This window comes from Miniopterus schreibersii, assembly GCF_964146895.1.
Source record: "Miniopterus schreibersii genome assembly, chromosome: 12".
NCBI classification, from domain to species: Eukaryota; Metazoa; Chordata; class Mammalia; order Chiroptera; family Miniopteridae; genus Miniopterus; species Miniopterus schreibersii.
In genome coordinates, this window is record NC_138112.1 from 43,403,990 (window position 1) to 43,430,266 (window position 26,277).

Genomic DNA, 26,277 nt, shown 5'->3' on the forward strand with positions numbered 1-26,277 from the left:
CTGATACTCTAACCACTTAGCCACATGGGCCAGGGCTGTTGTCCCACTTCTATCCAGTTTTATTTTTTGTTTTTTTCAAATATATCTTTATTGATTTCAGAGAGAGAAAAGGAGAGGGAGAGAGAAACATCAATGATGAGAGAGTCATTGATTGGGTGCCTCCTGCACGCCCCTGACTGGGGATCAAGCCTGCAACTGGGGCATGTGCCCTGACCAGGAATTGAACCCCGATTGCCTGGATCCTAGGTCAGCGCTCAACCGCTGAGCCACGCCTCGCTGGCCCCACTTCTATCCAGTTTTAATGCTACATGCTGCTGCCCTCAGTCCTGTCACAGAAGCTCTATTTCTCCTCCCAAGGAGTTTTATGATCATGTTTTGGAATTCAAAAAATAACTCTTGTATGATTTTTGGTAGCAATCAGGATCTGTATGTTTGGAGCCATTAGAAATGGATATTTAAAGGCAGATAGGCCACACCCAACACCCACACACACAAGTGATATCCTGATTTCTGATGGTCGAGATGATGGAAAGGAACCAAATGTGTCATGATGAATTGTGTTCTTGGCTACCCTAAGTTGACAGGAAATAGGAGTTTTTTTCTTTCTGGGCAGGCTGGAGCCTAGATTTTGGATCCTCTGATATGAATTCTGATGAGATCAGTTTGGTCTTTAGAGAGCAGTTGAAAGCCAGTGTGTATACTTAGTAGAAGAACCAAGGACTTGGACTTCACAGTTTAGCACTTTAAAATGTCATCTTACTGATTAATTGACTTACAACCCAATCTGAAGTAAACTATGTGTTTACCTTTTGCCTCTGTCCCCCAGCATGCTGTCTAAATAATCCAGGGTGGTTGGCCAGAATGAGGGAAGCATCCTAAGTCATAGAAGCTGGAGAAAGAGGCCTGGGATCTTTTCTCTATGTAGAGGAGGGAGGACCTTTCCTGATGCAGCAGAATTAAAATATTGCCAAAGGAGCTGCATCTGGGCAGGTCAGCTACTGGGATTCTGAGTCAGTCCAGAGCCAACATATCATTAAGTTGGCTGTCAACAGACTGTGTAACATTGAGTGAGTCTCCACTGGCCTTTTGTAAGAAGGATAACACCCCAGGCATGACCCATAGATTTGCCACCCAGGGAGCTAGCACTCTGTATGAGGCCCATTTGTAGGCATTCTCTTGGGCATGGGGCTGAGACGGACCCTCTTGACATGCTTGTCTTAAGGTTTGGCCAAAGGCAGTGTACGTATTTATCTTGCATGTTGATATGTTTTGAAATATGAACTGTTTTTGATTTTGAGTTTGTACTCATTGTCATTTAAAATGCTAAGGCATTGTGATAATCTAGTGAATCTTACCAACAAGAAAGTGATGGTACCCATAATTTAGTGACTAACGAGAATTATATCCTAGGTATTTCTTGTCTTTGTTTTGGTAAGCAATATGATTGGTCTACCTCAAATGTATTTTCACTCTACACACCTATTGGAATTGAGGAGTTAATTTTGGGGTCTTCTTTAACTGTTACACCTGGGAAGGGGCTTACATGTTTTTCTTTCACAATGCTTCCTGATAGCTAGTCACCGCTAACCCTGTGGCATTTTTTTCTCTTAGAGCAGGAAAGAAGCTTCTGTTTCCAGGTTTGAAATGTGTTTCCTGAAGTTAAATTGTCCACCTCCCAGGATCCATGACTCAGCCTGCAAGTCATGTCATCCAGCACAGACTCCCCTTATGAGTGCACTGTTTCTATGTCAAGTCTTCACTTTGGAGTGGTCAGATGGGATAGACTGCCTAGACCTCAGCCTGTGGCTGTGTCCTTTTGAAGGAGTCTACTGATGAAGGAGAGCAGTGATTAGCTTGACTGATGGTGGTGATGGGGGAAAGGAAGTGGCAGGAATTTCTGTTCTCAAAGCCTAACAGATTCATTAAGGGGATAGGGAAGGTGATTCCCCTAAAGGCTGGTAATACAGAGCTGCATAGCATGAAATCAATCAAAGCCTTTCTTGAGCTATCACCTGGGCAAGTACTTAGGGCTGATGGAGCAGAGAATTAGAGCATCTCAGGAGGGCAATGCTAAGTCCTCTAATGGGGTACCCAGCATCGGGAGCTTGTTGAAGAGGTATTGGCGTGTTGATGGATCCCGTTGATAGGGAAGTGATTTTTGAAAATGAGAAAGAGTAATTATCCACTCCTTCCTGCTGAAATTAGAAGGAACCTATTGGCAGTTGGAGTGCATGACACCCAGGTTCACTGGCTGATACTGGCTCCACAGCAGATGTGGCCTCAATTCTCAGTGTCAGCATTCCCTAAAAGTTCTGCTCTCTCTTTGACAATGACTTACGTTCTACAGTTCCATCTCTCTGGAGGCTGCCTTCAACATCCAGGCTGCTGTTCCTCATATTTCTCAAGCCACTTGTTAGCAAGTTTGGCTGGTGTCTGAAATGGTAGGAAAATAATAACCTGCCTACTTTGCATGTGCAAAAGCGATTAACCATCATTAGTTTCTGACATTCCTCCCAACTACCCAGGGAGGTGAGTCAGTATCATCACTATTCATTAGGAATTAATTAGACTGTACTTGATGGTGTCAGTCATGGACGAAGCTGAGAATTTAGCACTGCCTGCATTCCCTCCCTTTGCAGTCCAGCCTACAGCTAGTGAGCATGTAGTGTGAGACTGATATTCCCATGGGATGTGCATTCTCTCTGGAGAAATGACCTCTAGATTAAAATTCTGTTAAGTATATGACTTTGGTCAACTTATTTAGACCCCTGGACCTCATAAAGTGGGGCTAATACCCAATGAGGGTATTATGATGATTAGATAAGATCCTGTAGGTGGAAGTTTCAGACATTGTTCTTGAAACCTGGCTCACTGGGAGCAGGATGAATTTGGATTTCAGGTACCACTTTGGAAGTAAAGCTCCTTTATTCCTAGCCTTTTTATTGGAGGGCAGCTTTCTGCTTATGAGAAAAATTTGGGTTTTCCGCTAAGATCACAGTGAACTTCAAACCGTCACATGCTTGGTCGAGTTGTCTCTTACAAATATCATTCCAACCATGTGATTCTCTTTCTTTAAACCCTAAAGTGGCTTCCACCTGTGCCTGTTTTCACCTTCTCCTGAGTGCTTAGAAATCTTTTTTCTTAGGTTTGCTCTCAGTGCGATCCCCTATATGTTGCCTTTTTCACTCACCTACTCAAATTTGCTTCGCTACCATTTTTTACCTTTTGAATTTCTTTCTTGGCTACCTCACTGGTTTCTGATCGTTACACCCTCACCCTCCTGTATGGCTTTTCTTGAAGCTGTCATCTTCTGGTTTTTGTCTTCTCCTGTGGTCAGAAGAAAAGGGGGAAAACAAAGGTTAAATATTGTATCTCAGAAATTACCATTCCATTCAAAATAAGGTTTGTTTGTGGTAGGAGAAGCTTACCTGCTAGAGGATCCAAACCATATTTGTCCCTTTAACACAGAAAGACTATTGGTTGTCAATAATCATGATTAAATAAAGAATAAATTGGATCAGACAGCTAATCCTTGGTTATACAAACTGTGTCAGACTTAAGTCTGTCCTCTTACATTTTCCTAATTTGGGGATTTCCCTTGGGCTCTTACTGCTCATGAGAACCTTGGCCAGAGTCAGGGTGAAGCTTGATGGTAAGTTTAGTCATGTTGTCAAAGAATGTCCATGTCATCTGGTTGTTGGTTTATTTCTTCTTTCTTTCTTTGAATATTCATTATGCCAGGTGCAGTGCTAGCACTGAGGATACTGTGGTGAGTGTAACAGTCCCTGCCCTCAGGGACACTGGAGTGTGGTTAGGGGGCAGTAATAAACCAACATACTAAGTTCTATTCTAGGTTGAGTCTGTGGAACCACAGGTGATGAATGATTAAGTTCCTTCAGTGTTAATGATGGAAACTGAGGCACACAGGAGCTGCAAGGATCATGTAGTCCTGGGTTACTCAGGTAGAGACAGAGTCCTAACTCCTAGACCAGCTCCTTTCCTTTTGCCTCATAGAGTGTTAAGACATTGGCTAAAACAAGGCATACGGATTTTTGTGTGACCTTCATGTTCAGTGGCGTTCCATAAATCACGAGGGTTAGTTAAAACTAAGCCTCTTATTTAAGAGCTCTTAAATCACCCGTAAGTGGGTGAGATGCTTGTATTATGAGGGACCCAAAGGAATTAAGATGAAGGGAGCAGCAGATTCCTGTGTCCTATGTCATAGCCCTTGTGCATCCATTCCGTGAATAGAGTTGGTGTCAGAAGCACCTGTATTTGACTCTCTGACCCCCTTCTTTCCTCAGGCTCTTATGTTAAAAGTGGATTGGTCAAATACACATATGATGTCATTCCACTGTACTCATGTTGCTCTTTCTGGAGTATCAATGGCTAACTGTAAAAGAATGATCCATTTAGGAAGTGTGGCTATTGGAGCAGTTAGCAGGAATATATGGGTCCCTGTTAACAGATCTTTTTGGAATTTATTGTGTGGCTAGGAAGAGTTTCAGAAAAAAAGGAACTTCTAAAAAAGTGTTAATGATGGAAACTGAGGCACACGGGGGCTTCATGATATACAGTGGATTTTCAGCAGCAGGAGTTCCCTTCTGTCTTTCCTTTTAGGCATTCATTTAGGCTTGGGATTGTTGGCTTGAACCAAACTTCCCAGAAGAGTATGAAAATTATTGAACCTGTGAATATAAGTTTAGATTTATATAAGTATTAGAAGTAAAGGGGTTTTTACAAATTTAAATTTTTTATTTAGTCATCTGAAGACCTTAAGGAAGAGGGTCCTTTCTAAACTTATTTCCCAAAGGGAACTATTAGGAAAGTGCCTTCCTTCCTTCACCATCCCATTATCAGTAGGTATTTGGGCACCACAAGGTACATACTACTGTCTAGAGATAATGGACTTGAGAACAAATGAACATCCGGTCATGGTTTTACAGATGTCAGAGCACCTTCACCCATTATCTCTAAATCTTTACGGCAACCCCTTCAGATAGAGTCCCTCCACCCCTTAATGATTTTTCTATGTTGGGATTGAATTTAATTTACTATCTCCATTTTACAAATAAAACCTGAGCTTCTGTCTGGACTGCATGGCTAGTGGGTGAGCCAGGTTTGGAATCCAGATCAGTTAGAGCTTCCATATCATGCCCTCCCCCCCCGATTCTATATTGTTCTTTATTTATTGAATTGTGTGAAAGTTAACTCCCCTTGCTCAAAGGAGGGGTGAGGTGAAGACATCAGCTTTACAGGCACAGATATTTGATGCATAATTCACTTGATTAGATCTTACTGTTGGTAATAAGCAGGTGCTTCTTGCTAGGTATTTGGAAACCAGGTGGATTGGGTGGTAGTTAACCAATGCCACACATTTTCAGGACACTCCTCATGTGTGGCCGATACTCTGAGCCACTAGATACAAGGATGGTTTCCAGGATGAGGTGGATTTTGAGCTTAGCTGGAAGGGACCCGAGGGATAGAATGCCAGAATGGTTATTTCAGTATCCAGTATAGGGAGCTTTTCTCAACCAGCCCCAGTCTTGTGATTGGAAACTCTCTGCCCATACAGGGCCTCATCTTACAATTGGGTTGTAAAACCAAGAGCCTGTATAACTCTGTGGATTATGTATCTAGTGGCTTCTGGGGTTGTGTCCTGGCCCTTGTTCAGAGAGGTAATTCCATCCTGCTGAGCTCCAGTTGAACAAATTGCAAGAGCCTGGACACAGAGTTCTTCCCTTTGTAGTAAATGAATAAAAACATGTGAGCATTTAGAACAGTGCCTGTGCTTACTAAGTAGATGGGTCAGTTAATGCTAATACTGCATTCCCCAAACAACCAAGGGCATATGACTCCTAGCTTTGGAGGTAACTTCAAGGGGTTGTCTGCAAGACTCTGCTGTCTGTCTTTAAGGCAGCCCACCCCTTGTTGAACAGTTCAACTAGCAAGAACTTTTTCTCACGTTGAGCCAGAATCATCTCAGAAGGTCCACAGAGTGGGTCAGCACCCTGTTCGTGTCACAGATAGTTCTTCCGAGGACGGTCATGTCTAAGAACACTAAGCTTGGCAATTATGATTCAAAAAGATCTTACCAGCTTTGAGCCCGTGGGTTTAGGCTAAAATAGTGGAATTTAATAGAAATAAATATAACCCCCTGCTTTTAGCTCCTAAACCAATGGCACTAGAGAAGGGAATTCAGGAATAGAACTTGGAGTGTGGGAGCCTAAGAGGTTTTGTGGATCCCGGTCAATCTCTGTCATTTATTGGGTGCTATGGACAAACTGGTATGTGTTCATGAGGGCTGGGCCAGGTATGATGTGAATTATGTTTAGTCTGGGGCACAATCGGGCTGCTCTTGTCATATATAAATGGATGTTTTCTTGGGAAATTTGCTTCTGCAAGGGATGGGTTAATATAGAAGTTAACCTGGACATGAGTTTTAGCCTAATGGAAGAATTTCAACATGTCAATGTGGAGGAGGTGGTTTTGGGGAGGGAGTGGGGTCCTTGTCATTGGTGATGTTCAGGTGTAGACTGTATGAGAAGTTGAGAAGTGTTAGAGGTGACTTCAAGCATTGGATTAGGGCAGTGTTGGTGTGTTTTTGTCTGAAAACTCTGAGGCTCTCAGTTATATTGTGATTTTTTTTTTAGGCAAGTAAAGCTCCCCCAGCCCTTCAGCTGGCCCTCACTGTTCTGGATTCTGTCCCTCTACCATAGTGGTTGCATGCTGGGCACATCCACAGTTTATCTTAAAATCTGGCTCCCTGGAGTAAATTCATACTGCTCTGAGCTGTCCAAAGTTCAAGGACTGGCCTGTGTTTTTGTATCTCTATTATTTTGTTTTTTAGGGGTAAGGTGGAGAGGGAGACAGTGGACTAGCCACTGCTCAAAGCATTCACTCATATTCCCATAATTTCTCCAATAAACCACTTTGGAGCTAGAACAGACTCTAGGGGAGCACACAGCTCAGCTTGAATTTTATAAGACTCTTAGATTCCAACAAAAAATGTAATAATTTGAGAATTCAAAAGGCCCACACTGCAGGCATTGCAGAGTTCATCTGGGGGTTAATCACAAAACCCTTTTTTGTGGCATAATTTATACCTCAACATTTGGCAGTTTTTTAAAGTCCTGTGTCAATGTACATGTGTTGGTAAGATGTAGTAAATATTTTGCTGACAAGTTCTTTAAATGATGGATCTGTGGCAGCATTTAAAGGCAGACAACCTGGGGTTTCTTTTATCCAGGTGCTGCCAAATCTAAAAAGCTGTCAGAGTACTGAGCCAAAATCACCCACTAGTTATACCATTAATTGTGTAATGTTCATGTGCTTCAGAGTTTCTGCACCTGGGATCTGTTGATATACATCGGTGGGGGAGAGGGAAAAAAGACAGGCTGCTTGCTCTCAGGTGACTGCCCTGGAGCACGGAGCAGTCCCTGGTGCCTGATGGGGCTGCCAGCACCTGCTCCCCTCCTAGCTGTCTCTGTTGTAATGTTGCATGGACTTGATGGGGCAGAAGGCAGGGAATGGTGGTCCCACTAAGCTCTCTCTTCTAAGGCCCTGCTGTCTCCCTTCTTCTGTCAGTCCCCAGGAACAATTCTCCCCTTTTTGGGGAAGGCTTTGAATTAATGATCTGATGCCTTTTCAACAATGGAATATTGATAATGTTAGTGTGTGGACAGCAGGGGGTACTGGATTAGATCATTTTCTCATTGGTGTTTGTGCCAGTTTGACATTGGTTTGGAAAGCTTATTCCTTTAAGACCACAGGTTTCATGAATAATTTAAGGAGAATACATCTTTGAGAAAGATTTCTTTTGGTTTTGTAATCTTCAGCGCTACAGAGAAATAAATGAAAGTTTCCCTCATGATTTTCTTCTGATCAGGAATTCCAAGTAGGCTACCAGATGAAGTGCTCATTTAGGTGTAAAACATTTCTTTCTGCAAGTGTGCTGGCCACTTGTAGCTGTTGCAGGGAAGGCAGGAATGGGGACAATTTGGTCCCTGCTTCAAGGTTACAATCTAGAAGCTGAGAGTGGCCTGATGGTACAGGATCAGAGTCCCACAGAGAAATGCTATGGACTAGCAGGTTCAGGTCAGCTGTCATTGCTGTCTTAGTAGAGTGAGTGTTTGTGGTAACAAAATAATATTCTTTTTTCTTCCATCCTGCCATCATCTTGCATCTTGGTGGTGATCTCAGTGATAAATATTGAGATGGTTTAACATTTCAGAGTTACCCTGTTAATTGCCACAGTGAGGAAAACATCTTTTGTTTTACTTTTTTTCTTTTAAACAAAGTTGTTCTGCTATGGAGTTTTGGTTATCATTGAGCAGAGTGCTCTTGGTAGATAGTAGACACTTAGTGAATGGTTTTGCATGGTTCACTGTGAACTTGCAACTTAGAGTAAGTACTATTCTCAGATGAAAACTTCCTCTCATCTGCGAAGATTATACAGCTGCTCTCTGCCATTAGGTTTCTATACTGAGTGCCTAACATGAATACATAAAGAAAAAAAGCCACTTGGATCTCAAAATCCCATATTTTCTCCTCGAAGTTCTTCTCCAAGCAAAGCTGCCAACTAAAGAATGTGCAGTGAAACTAGGAAGAGCAGTATATTGGTGGTTACCTCATCTTGATCACAATATTTTTTCATTCTCTCTTAGGTTTATTTTCTTGAAAAGGCTCCAGGCTTCGGCTTGGAAAATCCAACCGCCAAAATTGAGCCCAGCAGCTGGAGCGGCAGCGAGAGCCCTGCCGAAAACATGGAAAGGATGAGTGACTCTGCAGATAAGCCAATTGACAACGATGCGGAAGGGGTCTGGAGTCCGGACATTGAGCAGAGCTTTCAGGAAGCCTTGGCTATCTATCCACCATGTGGGAGGAGGAAAATCATCTTATCAGATGAAGGCAAGATGTATGGTAAGTGGTCTGGAATGCTCCTTTGAAGCTCTACAACCTCTTTTTGTAGTAAAGGATCACTGTAGCTAGCCTTCTCCTTAGATCTATTCATTGTGTTGTGTTGAATGATCTTTGTAGAATTTTAGTTGGCCATCCAAGGGACTAAATTTCAACTAAAGAGAGTCAATAAAGGACCATTGGGAAATCATTCCCTGAGGGTTTCTTCTCCTCCCCCATGCTCAGTGCCATTACATCAAAAGCTCTCTAGGTCCAGGTAGAACACAGACAGTTGCAGTGGCTTTTGCAGACAGTAATGTGGGGACTAGTTCTTCAGAATGCCCAGTTGAAAGGGAGTGCAGCCACTTAGCCAGATAATCCCCCCCCCCCCCCATTTTCAAGAAAAGCTAGCAATCTAGATGTTTATATAGGAAATTTCATTTTTTAAAGTCAGCACTTTTTTTGTTTTGTTTTTAACATAACCCTGTATAGGCTAAATAAAATATGTGCATGGCTTAATCAGACCCTTAAACCACCAGTTTGTGACTTTGTTGCTAGTTTGCAGTTGAATGGCAGAAATGGCATTAACCCCTCCTCCCAGGCTATTCTCACCTCTTTCCTCTTTTAGAAGGGGATGCCAGGCGGTGTATTCTGAAGGAAACTCCATGAGTATCTAAGAGGGCAAGACTGGTTGATCAGATGGCTTGGGTTGCCAAAGTCTGGAGCTTTTGCATGCTAGTTTTGGGCATTCCCCAGTCCTTCCGCTAATGCTTTTTGGCTGCTTACCTTTTGGGAAGCAGATGGCAGGTGGTTGCTTGTACATACTGCTTGTCTAATTGGGTACACTGAGTTGACAGAGTTTGCACTATAGCTGAGTCTAAAGAGATACAAACAAATAACCTAAACTCAAAGAGAACTACCTTAGCAACCTACCCGAGGTTAACTTATCACAAGAGTGATTTATTTCTAAATAATTTGAAAGCTTTTTCGTAATAGGGTATTGTACCTTTAATACTGCGCCTCCCCTGTCAGGAGCTGTAGGACGCTGCAGCTCAAACCAGCACACACCGCTAAGGAGAAAGCAGATGGTGGTGCAGCTGCCACCAGCTGTGCCCCCCCCCGCCCTCCCCTGCTCCAGCTTGGATGATGTAATGGAAACAAGGAAAATTTTGCTTTCTGCAACACTGGAGTCTCTAAGCCCGTCAGTGTCACACACACAGGGGGTGGAAAGAGAGAACCCAAACCTTCAGCATTTGTTTTATGCTCTCATGTAATCCTTTGTTGCCAGAGAAGCTTCTTTGGGTCTGCTGAAATGGACTCTGGATGAAACATCTCAGCTGCTGTGGGTAGAATATTTCAGGGCCTTTGATTTTCTGAATGTTTGTATCTTTCCTGATCTGCTCATCCTTAGCCTGGGTATATGTTTTCAGGGTCTTGTCTTCCTACCTAAAAATGAAACCTCCCCATTTTAAAGGCAGAGGAAAGCACTTTAATCTTTGAGCCTTCTTTGAAACTGATTTTATTACAGGTAGGGAAGGTGGCTTCAGGCCACTTTACCTTGTACAGCTCCCATTTGTTTACCCAGAAATTGTTGTAACCTGAAATATTGGCCTAGTATTGGAAATCGTGGTGGGGGAGAGCTACAGTCTTTTCTTTCTCACAAGGAAGACTAGGGAAAACTCTGTCCCTTTAGAGGTCAGGACTGAGAACATAATGCAACGCAAAAGTTTAACTTTTCAACTTCAGTTTTGTTTTCTCCGCTGAGTGTACCTTTTAGGTAGCAGCCATGGTAGATGTAACCAATTTGCCGATAATTTCATCATAAATATAATTTTTTGGTGAAAATAATTGTGTAAGAGCTCTTGTTGGTAATTGGATGTCAGGGGCAGCTGGCTAGGAAATAGAACTGTGAGGAGCTTCGGATTTGGGTCATCTACCAACAGTGAACTCAAACAATCCTACCTTTGGTCTGCATCTCAGTTGTTCTCCCGTGCAAAAAAAAAAAGAAAAGGTAAAGTAGAAGATGTCCATGGGTCCTTGGGACTTTGCCATTTTGTGATGCTGTGATTTTGCGACTTGTACCTCAGTAAGAGCGATCAGTTCATGGACAGATGTGTTAGTTGTGGGAGCAAGTCTTTAATACCCCCCGGTTGTCAGATTCTGGGGGCTTCCTGAGAGCACATGCTCTTGGTGCACAGTTCTTTTCCCCCTTAAATCAACCTTACATTTACTGACTGTGTTGGTGACCAACCTGATTTAAAAATGGGACCATCTTTTGGAGCGAGCAGCATTAGGAATTATAACTGCAAGGTTGTGCGTCCTGATTTGAGGGTTTAAGAGATTCATTTGCTGCAGTGGCCCTGAGGTCGCTTCACCCCAGGCAGCTGCCTTGGGGTAGAAATCATCCCCTTGAACTTCCTCTCAGCATGGAGGATCTTTCTTTCTACTACTGCTTTGGAAGGAAATATGGTAGTTAGCTGGGCCATGGGAGATGGAGACTGGACCCCTTAAGAGGAACTGCTCCACGTGCCCTGAAGCTGCCTGTGACCTGTTTGTGATTTTGAGGACGAGAAAAGGTTGAGTTGGGAGCCTCCACAGTGACGCCCCAGCCACTTGGGGATTGAGTCATGTGAGCAGTGTGGGCCAGAGCTACTGTTCCTTGGCTTGTGGCCTGTTCCCCATCTTACCATAAGTGAATCAGGACACAAACCAGACTAGGAGTTGGGGTTTCTTAAGGTCCAGAGTGCATACTTTCTCTCTTAAGCATTTTGAAAATGAAAACATTGAAAGTATTTTGGATTCCATGGAGTAAAATCAAAATAATTTAATGCCTTTTAGTGAAATACCAAGTGTTTTTGACTTGAGGGGGTTATTCTGATATTTCTGAGCATTTGTGGAGTGCGTTGTGATGTCACTAATCCTGAGCCGTGGGAGAAGCAAGGTCAAGTGCAGTGCTGATTTATTTTGGTAATGAAATTTCCTCTGTGGCTGGCAGTAAGGCAGATGCAGTCTTATAGAGGGGGAGAACGGAAAACTCTCTTTATGATGAGGCTTGGGCCATCAGAAGAGATGGCTTACCTCCTTCCCTGCTCCCTGGGGCTGTGGAGAAGCTGAGACTTTACATGGTTGGTCTCCATGTGGATAGACTACTTCTGTCTTGGGCACCCTATGTGTAGACAATTGTTTTTAGGGATAATTAGAAAGAGGATGAGACCTCTTTGACTTTGTTCCTGAGCTTGCATACTCATTTTCTCTTTGTTTTCCTTTCCTTTAATTTTTTAAAAAAATTTTTATTGAATTTATTGGGGTGACATTGGTTATTAAAATTATGTAGGTTTCAAGTGTACAACTCTATAATACATCATCTGTATATCGTATTGTGTGCTCACCACCTAAAGTAAAGTTTCCTTCTGTCACCAGTTATCCCCTCTTATCTTCTCCTATCTCCCCACCCCCTTTCCCTCTGTTGTCTGTGTCTATGAGGTTGTTGTTTTGTTTGTTTGTTTGTTTAATCCCTTCACCTTTTTCACTCCTCAGCCCCCCAACCCTCTCCCCTCTGATAGCTGTCAGTTTGTTTCCTGTATCTATGAGTCTGTTTCTATTTTGTTAGTTTAGTTTTTTCATTAGATTCCACATATAAGTGAAATCATATGGTGCTTGCCTTTCTCTGACTGGCTTATTTCACTTAGCATAATACTCTCCAGGTTCATCTATGCTGTTGTAAAAGGTAAGATTTCCTTATTTTTTACAGCCTAGTGTTCCATGGTGTAAATGTCCCACAGCTTTTTTACCCACTCATCTACTGATGGGCACTTGGGCTGTTTCCAGAACTTAGCTATTGTAAATAACGCTGCTATGAACATAGGGGTGCATATATTCTTTCAAATTAGTGTTTGGGATGTCTTCAGATAAATTCCCAGAAGTGGAACCGCTGGGTCATAAGGCAGGTCCATTTTTAATTTTTTGACGTAACTCCATACTGCTTTCCATAGTGGCTATATCAGTGTGCATTTCCCCCAACAGTGTATGAGAGCTCCCTTTTCTCCACACCCTTGCCAACACTTGTTCGTTGATTTATTGATGATAGCCATTCTGATAGGTGTGAGATGATATCTCATTGTGATTTAAATTTGCATTTCTTTGGTGATTAGTGACATTGAGCATCTTTTCATATGTCTATTGGTCATCTGTAAGTCCTCTTTGGAGAAGTGTCTCTTCAGGTCCTGTGCCCATTTTTTAATTGGATTGTTTCTTTTTTTGGATTTGAGTTGTATATTTCCTGTTACTATTATTTTTTTACACAGCTTTGTGTCTTTCTCTCTGGTAGGAAGTTGTAGAGGAGATAGCAGGAGCACAAGATAGGAGAGAAGTTCTTCATTAGCAAACTTGCCTGGAATTGAATTTCACAGGAGCAGACCTTAGTTTAAAGCAAGACAGAACAAAACAGTGAACCATGGGAATGCCGGAATGTGTGTCTGTGGCAACTGAAAAACCTGGTCTGGCTATGTAGTCGCATACGTCCCATAATCAAACCAGGGTAGGACAAGAGATAACATTCATTGATTGCTTGCTTTAGAGACAGAAAAGTTAGCACTTCAAGTCTTGGACTTTGAAATTGATACGAATCCTGGCCTAGCCATTTGTTGATATCAGAGTTTAGGCAAGTTGCTTTTCTTTTGTGTGCCTCCATTTCCTCAGTTGAAAAAGGGATTTAAGTAGAGCCTATTTCAGTGATTATTATGAGAATTAAAGCTAATTGTGATCTAGGGTCTCTCGGACCACGGTTGAGCAGTGTCTGGTACACAGTAAGAGCTATAAAAGTGTGTGTGAACTAAAAACAAAAAGTGTTCTCTGTCATGGGCTGGATTAAAGGCTTTACATATAATTTCTATCTAATGCTACCAACAATGTTTTGAGGTGGTTATTATCCCCACCTTGTAGATGAGGAAACTGAGGCTAAGAGGGTAAAGTCACTTTCATATGACTAGTATAAATGGTGGAGCTGGAAAGTTGCAAATCCAGGTCTGTCTGACTCCAAAACCAGGGTTCTTTCCACTGTGCTTTCATGCTTCCTTAGTGGAAGTTATTAAGCATTAACTCAGCAAGTAAGTATTGAGCACCGCCTATATTTCAGCCCAGTGCTAGGAGTTGTCAAGGATATAGCAGCAACTAGGCAGACATGGTCCCTGCCCTCATGGAGCCATCACAAGTTCATTTGCAGGAAACACTGACCTGAGGTCAGGGCTGTCTGCCAGAGCTTTCTGGGAAGTCTGAGGGCCCTTTGAAGATGGTCACCTTCTACTTAGCCTTTTGCAGCCTGTTCTTGGCCACCAGTGTCCAGGGCACCTGGCCCAATGCTGGCAGGAAGAAAGCTTCTCAAATAACACAGCTGGAGGATTCTAGATCACAAGGCTAGCCCTGATAGTGGCCAGAAAGATGTCTGGAAGATTCTAGTGCTCTAGGATCCTGCAGGCAGCCTGAGCAGAACAATTGCTAGACAATGACTTTCTCCTTTTTCTGAGCAGATGTCTTCAGAGTCCTTGCTTAGCACAGCCCCAACGATGCCCCCTTTCTTGCTGAGATGCCATGCCTAATGGTTAGCCCTAGAGCTGAGTTGCAAGAACTAGAGAAGGTGAGGAGGAAATTATCTCTGGGCCAACCTTCTCCAGTTGTTGTCCTGAGTCCTGCCAGCCATGGAAGCACAGGACTTGGAATTGCCCCTTTGCTTACTTCATACGAGAACAAGACAGAAGGGGGAAAGGGGGGGGGCATTTTAGTGAGGTAGTGGCAGAACAGACAAGGGGACGTCAGAATGAGTACACACAAGCAGATGTGAGTATGTACTAGTTAATCAATGTAGGCAAAGAGACTGACCTTTGATCTGGAGAACTGGTCAAGGAAATGCACGATTTTCCCTTTGTAAGACAATGGACTCTCACAACATATCTTTGAGGACCAGGAAAGTGATCTATGTCTGTGGAGGCCCTAGAGACCCTGATATGGAAATGGCTATACAATCCGAGCCCTGTAGGATCTCCAGGCCTTGGGAAAGTGCCCCTTGGGGCCTGAGCTGAAGTTGTTCTTTCCATTTTCCATCTGAACATCATGTGGCATCTTTGATTTCCTCTCTTGGTCTGACCTGTGTTTCAGGGCATTATTTCAAATGAATTGGCCAAAAAATATGAAGCACAAAGAGGCTGGAATCTCCATAAGTCAGGGACCCCTTCTTGCTGTCTCGTGGGACATAGAAAGTGTCAGTAATGTTTCTTGAATATATGAATACATACATGAATCATTGGTTAGAACAAAAGAAGGTGAGTAAGTAAGCCTCTACGCCCCAGGGCCTCTACTGTTGGAGGAATTGGCTGGAAAGAAAGGAGGAAAGAGAAAGAAAAAGAGAAACATGTTTGTGTTTTTAATGGTCTTTCCAGATTGAGAAAGAGGACACCCTGGTTTTCGCTATGTGTGTTGGCAAGTATTAGTTCAAGAGGCAGGAAAGATTTTTGCCCAAATAGGCACAGTAGTAGAAGAAGGGTTAATTCTGGAATCCTAAGCACAGATGAGTAATGAGGGATTTTGAAATAGTTTGGTTCCTGTGAGAATAGCAAAGCCAACGTCATCAGCATTTTGAATGTGTGGGGGAAGTTAAATGTGGGGGGGGGCCATGCAGAAGTTTACACACAAGGTGTGAGCCCTTGTGCAATCTGGATTAAAAAAAAGGCGAGCTAATTAGGATGGCTCAAGGCATGGTCATGCGGGAGAAAGAGGAAAGGATGTTAGATCACCATGTTATGTTTTCCAACAGCTTTGCTGTGGCAGTGTATGAGTCCTGGGACTGAAGAAGACATGGATTCATAAATTATTCATTGAGGGCCTGCACTGTGCTTTGACTGCAGAGGGGACAACAGATAAAAAATAATGAAAATAACCGACCTGTTTGACCAGTTGCATGTGCTAGGCATTTTCTCTTTGCTTTAGAACGTGTTATCTGTTTATTCCTCATAACAACCCAGTGATATAGGTGCTGTGATTATCCCCATTTTACAGCTGAGGAAGCTGAATCGTACCAACATCAAGTTACTTGCTCAAGGCCACACCATAAATAAGTGGTAGAGCGGACATTTGAAACTAAGCCAGTCAATACAGTAACTACAATATTGACATTTAAGGAAGTCTATTCTGTACTAGAGATATTTACAGCTTAGTGGTAGGCCAACGAAAAGTGAGATTATTTATGATTGGGGAATACACATGTCTGTATTTAAGAATCAAGAGAGCAGAAGAAAGTCAGGCTGACAGGCAGACTTACCAGAACTAACTTTGAGTGGGAAAAAGGCCACTAAGTGTTTTTTCTTTTTTTTAAATTTACTTTGGATATAGACCTATTTGAGAATCTATAGAAAGTTGTGGGGTTTTTTCCCACAGAAAAATGCATATTTGTGTGTAGTTATAGGATTGTTGCATAAAACTTTAGATGATTTCTGGAGCCCAAATTCAGATGTGCTACTGTGGGTAGAGAGAGAAGGGAAAAGGCATTCAGGCCTAAGGCAACAGCGTGATAAAGGCACAGAGTTCAAAAAGGCATAGCTCTGGTGTTCTCAGAAATGAGGGTGTATCCTGGGGGGGGCTGGTAGAGGAGCCTGGAAATGTGGGCTGCTACTGCATCCTGGAGGGCCTTGAATGCCTCTCCGTGGTATCTGGTGCTCATTCCAAGAACAAAGGGAAACCATTACATTTTGTTTCAGGAGACAGCTGTGACTCAGTCTGTGTTATACAAAGCCAGCTCTGAAGGCGTGAAGACAAGTTGGATGGCTATTGCAATAGTCCAGTGGGAGAGTATGAGACCTAAACCAGAGTACTGGCAGTGTTGGTGGGGAAGTTTCAGAGGCAGAACCAACAGGACTGTCTGACTAGATACAGTTTGTGAAAGAGGAGGAGGAGCTGAAGATGATTTCAGGGTTTGCTTCTGGGTACTAGGGAGGATAGTGGGATTATTAAATGGGGAGTGGAGACAGGAGAAGCAGGTTTGATAAGAGGAAAGGAGTGAGGAGTTGAGTTTTGTCATGCGCTTGAATTACTGGGCTGCCATCCAGAGGAAGAAGACCTGTTGAAATCACAAGGGTAGTTTGGGGCTCACCATCAGAGAAGTGATCCCTAAAGCTGTGAGAGTGGGTGAAAATGGCCTGCAAAGTACGGGCTCACAGTGTCTCCTGATAAAACCGGTATAGATTTTAAATGGAGTGTCTGTGGCCATGGGAGAGTAAAGAGACTGTCTTTTTAAGAAGAAGGAAGATGCCTCAGCAGTTCCCAAGCCTGACCATTGTCAGCAGGAGCTCTTGAGAAGTTAAAAAAAAAAAGACAAACAAATTGAATCAGAATCTCTGGGAGTATGTATAGTCTGGGAGTCTATGTTTCTCAAAGCTCTGTGGGCAGTTTGGGTGATCAGCCCTGTTTGAGAGCCATTGGGTTAGGGTAAAAAGAAACAAATGAGCAGAGAATGAGAACAACCTTTGAAGCAGTCCCCAGTGTTTGAGTGCAGGAAATGATCTACGTTAGTCAGTGTATGTCCCCTCTGCACCGAGAGGGACATTACCGTGGCCCGGCTGCTCTTTGGAGAGATTTGGCCACACAGGGAGGGAGCCATGAGATGGTATCTTGAAGGGCGTAAAAAGTTAAAGGAAGACTGATTTTAGAACAGGGGAGAGACTTGACCATTTGGTTCATAGGGGAGAAAAATTATGAATTGAGGCTATATTTAATGGAAGAAACCCAGGAGAGACTTCAAAGGGAGTGAGGCTTTATTTTCACTCTGATACATAATCAGATGGGTTGGGGGGTTCAGGAGAGCTTAATGATTGCTTTCTTCAGGTGAGGGCTAAAGTCTGTGGGCCAGGGTGGGTCCTGGGCTTTTGAGGAGTAGAGCTATCGTGGGGGAATGGGATATGGATCGGCGGAGGGAGTCAAAGGATCGCTGAGCAGCGCACTGATCTTACTCGCATTTCCCTAATTCTACATGTACCCTTGCGTGTGTGTGTGTGTGCGCGCGTGTGTGTGTGAAGTTCTGTACAGTGGTGTCACATGTGTAGGTTCAGGTATCCACCACACAGTGAGGATATAGAACAGTCCCAACACCACTAGATCCCTGGGGTTATCTTTTTATAGCCATACCCAACTCTGTCCTGCCCCCCCACCTTATCCCTAACTCCTGGCAAGCATTAATTGATCCTCTATTTCTATTTCTAAAGTGTCATTTAAAACATATTATATAGTGGATTTATATAGTATGTAACCTTTTGGGATGGCTTTTTTCCTTCCATTCAGCATAATTCCCTGGAGATTCATCCAGGTTGTTGTATGTGTCAATAGTTTGTTCCTTATTGTTGGGTGGTAGTCCATGGTATATATGTTCTGCAGTGTTTAACTATCTGTTCAAGGGCATCTGGGCTGATTCTGCTTTTTGGCCATTAAAAATAAAGCTGTTATGACCATTCATTTACAGGTTTTGTGTTAACATAACTTTTTGTTTATGTGGGATAAATGTCCGGGAGTGTAATTGTTGGGTCATATCATAGTTTTGCCTTTAGTTTTTTTATTAACTGCTCAACTGTTTTCCAGAGCAGCTGTACCATTTTTGTATTCTCACCTGCAATCTAGGTTCTCCACCCTCATCAGCATTTGGTATTGTCACTATTGTTTATTTTAGCCATTCTGATAGGTGTATGGTGATATCTCATGTGGGTTTAATTTGCATTTCCCTAATGACTAATGATGTTGAACATCTTTTCATGTGCTTATTTGCCATCTGTATATTCTCTTCAGTGAAATGTCTGTTCGTGTCTTTTGTCTAATTTTCTAATTGGATTATTTATACTTTTACTGTTGAGCTTTGGGAGTTCTTTATTCTAGATACAAGTCCTTTCTCACATATATAGTTTGCAGATATTTTCTCCTTGTCTGTCACTTATCTTTTTATCTTCCTCACATGGGCTCCCATAGAGTAAAAGTTTTTAATTTTGATGAGTTCCAGTTTATTAATTTTCCCATTTATGGATTGTACTTTTGGTGTCAAGTTGAAGAACTCATTGCCTAGTCCTAGATTCTGAAGATTTTCTTCTATGTTTTGTTCTAAAAGGTTTATAGTAGTTTTGTGGGGTTTTTACATTTGAGACTGTGATCCATTTGGAATTAATTTTTGTTTAGGGTGGAGAGTGTTACTTTTGGGGGAGCCCATTGGCATGATTATATGATATCGATATTTTATCAGAGGACTAGGGTTGATTCATATTTTGAAATTATCAAGGCTTGAGAACTCAGATACTAAGTTCCTAATGAGTGCATTGTTACACCAGTCTAGGTGCAGAAAGGGACACGGTGAAGCTGGAGGGGCTGGTAAATCATGATGTGTGCTGCTCAGAGGCCTGTTGTGTTAGGAGGGGTAGCAGGACAGGAGGTTGTGGTCATGCACGGGAGAGGCAGCAGCTGAGATTAGAGGTGGAGAGGTTTCATGTGATGAGTTTCGAGGTGTGGCCACAAATGTGGACAACTGATATGAATGTGGGCGATGGCCATTGGAAGCGAGGAAGTAAAACACTGTGAGGCTCATCAGCATTGGGTTGATTAATCACTGATGTTGAAGTTCGCAGTAGTGAAGTGTGAATTTGTAAATAAACATACCAAAATAACCAGATGTCAGGGGAATTTCTTTGCGGAGGATATGACCCCATGGATGTGAATGGAAAGAGTTCTGTATAAATGAATGGTATGGACCTTGTGAAAAGCAGGCAGCAGAATTGTGGAATAGAAGGAACACTGGGTCACAAGAAAATTCTAACAATTCCCTACTCCCAAATTCTTTGGCTGGTCCAGAACTACCATACCCATTTGCAAATTATCTTTGGGCAGCCAAAGAAGCTCTTTGTATGTTGTTGCCATCGTCTGTAGACTGGAATGAGGAAAGCAACATATTTCTCCCTACCTCTCAGCAGTGTTGAGAGAAAATATAGTTATGTATGAGAAAGTGCTTTGAACTGAATTCTAAAAAGAATGCTTTTGTGAGGTTAAGCCCTTTCAGGGCATGCCTGTTGGAAAGGTAGGGAAGACTAATTTGGAGCTGTCACTTAGGGTGAAGCTTCCCTAGCCCAGGTAGAGGTTTTTGGTTAAGGAACGTATTGAACTGACCCCCACCCCCACCCTTGCAGCGTTTCTGCCAAAGAAAGGGATGGAGAGGGGAGATCCAGGGCCATCTTGTCTGGATCAGAGTCACAGACGATGACGGAGGTGACCCATTGCCTGGCAGAGGCTATGCTGGCCCCAGATTAGTGGCTGTCCCTGACATCCAAGGGGAGGAGGCAGTGGACAGACTGCCATGCTCTTAGCAGGCACAGCCCTGACTTCCAACCCTATCTCTCTGTTCTTCCCCCACTGACTTCCACTTTCAGAGCTTTAGTTCCTTGCTCCCCTGTAGCTGTGGCTTTGCATTTCACTTGAAAGTGTGTCTCTAATTTCTTCTTATTGTTGTTTATTTGTATCCCATTGCATTGATAGTGAGTGCTTAAAGTGGTCATTTTAATAATAATTATCAAAATTATTACGATGATAGTGTTCTGTTGACCTCTATAGTAAACGTGCTATCTTAGAGAACCTTCAACTTGGTAAATTTAAATATATAGATGTATCGTATGGTTAGGATCATAGAAAAAAAAACCTGAAGGCATTTACAACATAGAAATACTGGTTGCTGCAGGCATTGTAGGCAACTCATTCCTTTTCTATTATATGTTTCTGTATTAATAGAATTTTTTATAGTGAACATATGTTACTTTTGGAATTGGAAGGGAAAATAATTATATCAGGTTTATTTTTTCCCTCTGATTCTGAGTAAGGACTACTCATTAAAGAAAAATGTTGAAAATACCGAGACTTAGAAGCAAACCATATTGCCTGAGTTCACTTTGGTGTGTTCACCAGGGGTTCATGGGGGAGGGGGAGCTGCTAAGGGTCCTGGTGGGCAGGAGGGTGTTGTTGGGAGAGGAGTCGATGCCAGTGAGCTCTCTGTTCCTCGTATGGGTAGCCAGGGCAACGATCTTGGGAGACAGGTGGTCAGAGAGTGGTGGTGCTGGGGCTGGGAAGCAGGACAGGGTGTTCTTATTATAGGTTTTAGGACATTGGTCGGGAGTTCAACAGGTGCCCTGGACAGCTGGATCTGTCAGTCAACTGTTCAGAATAACAGTGGCATTATTCTGATATTCATGTATTACAGTGAAATAGGGATGGGAGAGGTAGAGGAAAGCAGTCCAATCCATTCTTTCACTGCCCATATGCTCACAACAAAGTGCCACATCAGAATTAATAGGAATTAACACGCTATGTCTCTGCTGAGCCAATATTTATTGTTGAACTTATACGTAAGAGGGTTGGGGGCCTCTCTTTTAAAAATGTTGATAGATTTTTTTTATTGTCCATATTATTCTCTGTAACAGATTTCTGTCAAGTAAGATTCCTGGCATTGACTCTGGGCAGAGGTGGGTGCCTTTCAGTGTATGAAAATAATCTGGAGACATTACAGGTGTGCTACAGATTTTTGTTTGATTATAATCATTTGGTTTAATCACGGGTATGTTTCATTTGCTTGATACTTACCTGCTCTGCATACACTGGAGATTATATGGTCTGCCCACCTTCTCTTCTCTCAAATGCTTCACTTCCAGGTAAATAGTAAAATCAAATGGGTTCTTCAAAGCCCATATGGATATTATTTCTTTAAAGTCTCTTTGTGTATCACTACACTCCCTTCTCCTTAGCCTTTTAGAACACAGTCTGAAAGGTGCCACAATGAAACCTGCTGCCCAGGACATTCAGTTATTAAAATTTTTTTTTTTATAGAATTACAGCTTTTCTTCACAGCCAGTGAAATTGGTCATTAGCTGAAAATTTCCATAGACATTGTTCCTTTTGCAAAGGCCAGGGGAACTTTTAGGCTACCTTAAAAGGGAATGCTCTGGGGGGAATGTAATTGATCACCCCAAAGCTTTGCAGCATCCGGGGTAATAGTTAACATATGTTAATAAGCTGAGTTTTTTCCCCAGCCATTTACAAAGGTCCTAATTACTCACTCTATGCCTGCCCTCTTCCCTGGGTCTGCCTCTGTGCTCTGTGAGTTGCTTGCTATTGTGTTGAGACAGGCTTTGGCAACTGTCTCTTAGATGAATGGTTCTATTACAAACACAGTAGCTTCCATGACAGCTTAGAAGAGATTGTTGTTTATGACTGCTTTTATTGAGAGAGGTTTGGTGCACATTAATTCCCATAAATACATTTATACCTATAAAGTAGCCACAGCCTTAAACATATTTGATTGTGAAGAAGGTATCAGGGCTGATGGCATGCCATATGTGAGGTATCGGATTGCATGTTTATTCAACTGTTACTGCAATCTCTGTACTCGGATGTGCCTTTGTATTTGCTGTCTCACAGCAACACACAGAATGCAATGGCGATACAATCCTGATTATGAAAGATGCTATTTGGGTTACTTGAATCGTAAGCCACATGTATTAGGAAGCATTCTCTCAGTCCTCATGTGTCCTGAGACAACAACCATGAACAGTTGTTAGGTGAAGGGAATTGCCAGGTGGAATGACAACAAGCACTGGGATAAGGGTCTTTTGAGATGGCCAAATCTTTGTAAGGCCTGGACTGACCAGGGCAGGCTTTGTGACCAGGGAGTCAAAATAATAATGATAATAATAATGATGATAATGATAATAATAATAATAATATATTTATCCAGTGCTTACAGTGTTCCAGGTACTTAATGTTCTAAACACTTAACATCAACTCATTTAAGCCTTTTTCCAAATCTTATGAATAGCTACTATTATTCCCATAACACAGATGAGGACACCAAGGCCCAGGAAGCTTCAGTAAATTGCTGAGGGCCATACAACTAGTAATTTCTGGAGCCAGGATATGAATCCCTGTCATTTTGGCTCCAGCGCTGGAGCTCTTAACAGCTACTTTCTGTTGCCTCTGGGTTGTGACAGAACTGTAACCTGAGGTTCTCTAGACCTGGTGCCCCTCCCTGTGTTGCTGCCTACCTAGTGTAGAAGAGAGTTCTGGCTCCAAGTAAACAATGAAAAAGAGAAAATGGGCTTCCTTGGTGTCTGGCACACTCTTCATTCTGTTTTCTACCTGGTAAACTCCTACTAGTCCTTCAAGACACTGGAAAAGGTACTCCCTCTTCTCTGAAGCCTTCCTTTATCTCCACAAGCAGAGTTAGTTGCGCTCTCTTTTGTTTCCACCGCACATTATTTAACCATCTGTCGAAGCACTTTTCAGACTCTTTTTAAGTGTGTGTGTGTTTGTGTCTCTGCCCCCTTCAAGGGCAGTGCTGTGACTTTGGCATGTCTGTAACTGTAGTCCAGGCATAGCACCTGGCATACCTTAGGCCCTCAAAAAATGTTTGAATTAATGGAAGTTGCTGGTAAGAACAATTCCATCTTTTATCTCTACAAGGTGTTCTTGCCGATATTCTTATCATTGTTATCACATTTATAACATACTAATGAAATGAGGGCAACAATTATAATTTTATAAATAAGAAACTGAGACACAGAGCTCAGCAAGTTTTCCATTAGGACATTTTATTTTGAGGAACTTAGGGTAGAACCAACCACACCCCATTTCCATGTTTATACTTTTCTATTATAGCCACATTGACCATGTGCCTGAGATGTAAATGAGAATAGTTTTAGTTTACAATTTTATGTCAATATCACAATGATTCTGCCCAAATGGGACATTCAGTGGCTGTAAAGGATCGCTGAGCTCAATTTGGTTATTATGACTGAACCTACCATCCTCCCATCCCTGATTTGATAAGCTTATTTGAGATGTCTCTAGATAGTGTGTATATGTGCACATTACTTTTTTCAGGCTGACTCTGGATTTAGTTTTAGCTGTCTGAACATCTAATTATCCGCCACTGATTATTCTAAGATGATGTTGTTGATCCTGAATGATTTACTTAAGTGGAACAATGCACTAAGTATCACTGTGGAGTTTGGAAGGATGTTAAATTAGGGCAGGTCACCAGACCTTTAGGACCAGGTCACAAAATCTGGTTAGTGTAGATTTAACCTGCCACTAATCTGTTTAGTGGCTGATTTATATGGGGGTTTATCAGTTAGCCCATAGGAGTAAGTTCATCATGATGATTAAGGGCATAGGGTCAAGAGTGAGGGCTGTCTGGGTTTTAATCCTAGCTCTGCCACTTGACTGGATGTGTAATCATGGGCAAGTTAATATTCCTGAACCTCCGTTTTCTTGACTGATAAATGGGGCTAATATTAGTATCCATCTCACAAGTTGGATGTAGGGATTGAATGAGATAATGCATTAAAATGCTTCACATACCCAGCTCATTTTTTGAGAGCAGTATTACCCTGACAGCAAAGACAGATAAAGACATCACAAGAAAACTACAGACCAAATATAGATGCAAAATTCTCAATAATATACTCACAAACCAGTTCCTGCAACGTGTTAAAAGGATCACACATCATGACCAAGTGGTATCTATCCCAGGAATGTAAGGTTGGTTTAAAATCTGAAATTAATTAATAAAATATACCATATCCATAGAACAAAAGACGAAAATGATATTATCATCTCAATAGATGTAGGAAAGCACTTGACAAAATCCAGTGCCTCTTCATGATGTAAACACTCAACAAACTAGGAATAGAAGAGAAAGTACCTGAAAAGGAGCACTTATGAAAAATCCACAGCTAACACTATACTTAATAGTAAATGACTGGATGTTTTCCTCCTAAGATCAGAAACAAGACAAGGATGTCTGCTTTTACTTCTTCTGTTCAAACTTTTACTCCAAGAACTACAGAATATTGTTGAAAGAAATTTGAAAAGACCAAAATAAAAGACATTTTATGTTCATGGATTACAAAACTTAATATTGTTAAGACAGCAGTAATGGATCTACAGATGGACCATAATTCCTAACAAAACCCCAGCTGATAAGCCAATTCTAAAACTCATATGGAAATTCAGGGGACCCAAAATAGCCAAAAGAATCTTGAAAACGAAGAACAAAGTTGGAGGACTCATACTTCCTGACTTCAAAACTTACTACAAAGCTACAGTCTGAATCAACACAGTGTGGAACTAGTGTAAAGTCAGACATATACATCAGTGGAATAGAATCAAGAATCTAGAAATAAACCCTTAAAGTTACAGTCCATTGATCTTGAACAAATGTGCCAAGATAATTCAAGGATGGAGGGGCGGCATTGTCTTTTCAATAAATGGTCCTGGGACTATTGGATATCCACATGCAAAGAATGAAGTTGGACCCCTTTCTCACATCCTATGCCAGAATTAACTAAAAAGGGATCATAGACATGAATGTAAGAGCTAAAACTAGAAGAAAGGAATAAATCTTTCCAACTTTGGGTTAGGCAAAGTCTTCTTGAATATGACACCAAAAGCATAAGTAATGGAAGTACAAATAGATAAATTGATACTTTTTTTAAATGACAAACTTTTATGTTTCAAGGGATACTATCAAGAAAATAAAAAGACAGCTAAGAAAATAGGTGAAAAGTTTTTTCAAATCTTAAATTTGACAAGGGTCTTATATCAAGAATATATAAAGGACTCTTAGAACTCTAACAGAGAGGCAAATAATCCAGTTAAAAAGTAGGTAAAGGACCTGAACACACTTTGTTTCAAAGAAGATATACAAGTGGTCAGATAAGTGCATGCAAAGAGCTAAACATCATTAGGTATCAGGGAAATTCAACTTAAAGCTACAGTGAGATACCTGCTAGGATATGTAAAAAGACTATAGTAAAGAAGACTGACAGTAGTAGATATTGCCATGGATGTGGAGAAATGGGAACCCTCGTACATTACCAGTGGGAATTTGAAATGGCACAGCCATGTGGGAAAACAGTCTGTCAGTTCCTCAGAAGGTTCATCATAGAATTATAAGACCAAGCTGTTCTCCTCATAGGTATAAAACTAAGAAAAATGAAAACAAATGTCTCTACAAAAACTTTTACACCAGTACTCATAGCAGCATTATTCATAGTAGCCAAAAAGTGGAAGCACCCCAAATATCCATCAACTGATGATTGCATAAATAAAATATAGTATATTCATACAATAGATTATTATTACTTGGCTTTAAAAAGGAATGAAGTTCTAAATGCTATAACATGAACAACTGTTGAAACATTATGTTAAGTGAAAGAAGACAGTCACAAGACTACATATAGTGTGATTTCACTTATGTGAAATGTCCAGAATAGGCCAATCTATAAAGACAGAAGATAGATTAATGGTTATATACGACTGGAG

The 26,277-nt window shown here is 41.7% G+C and overlaps 1 protein-coding gene across 1 annotated transcript in view; it reads left to right on the forward strand.

Annotated features, from left to right (window-relative positions):
* TEAD1 (TEA domain transcription factor 1) overlaps nucleotides 1-26,277 on the forward strand; it is a 186,374-nt gene that overhangs the window by 11,641 nt on the left and 148,456 nt on the right. The window contains exon 3 of the mRNA XM_081152835.1: nucleotides 8,667-8,922. Coding sequence (XP_081008961.1) covers nucleotides 8,766-8,922 — 157 coding nt within the window. The 5' untranslated portion in view covers nucleotides 8,667-8,765. The remainder of the gene's footprint in view (nucleotides 1-8,666; nucleotides 8,923-26,277) is intronic.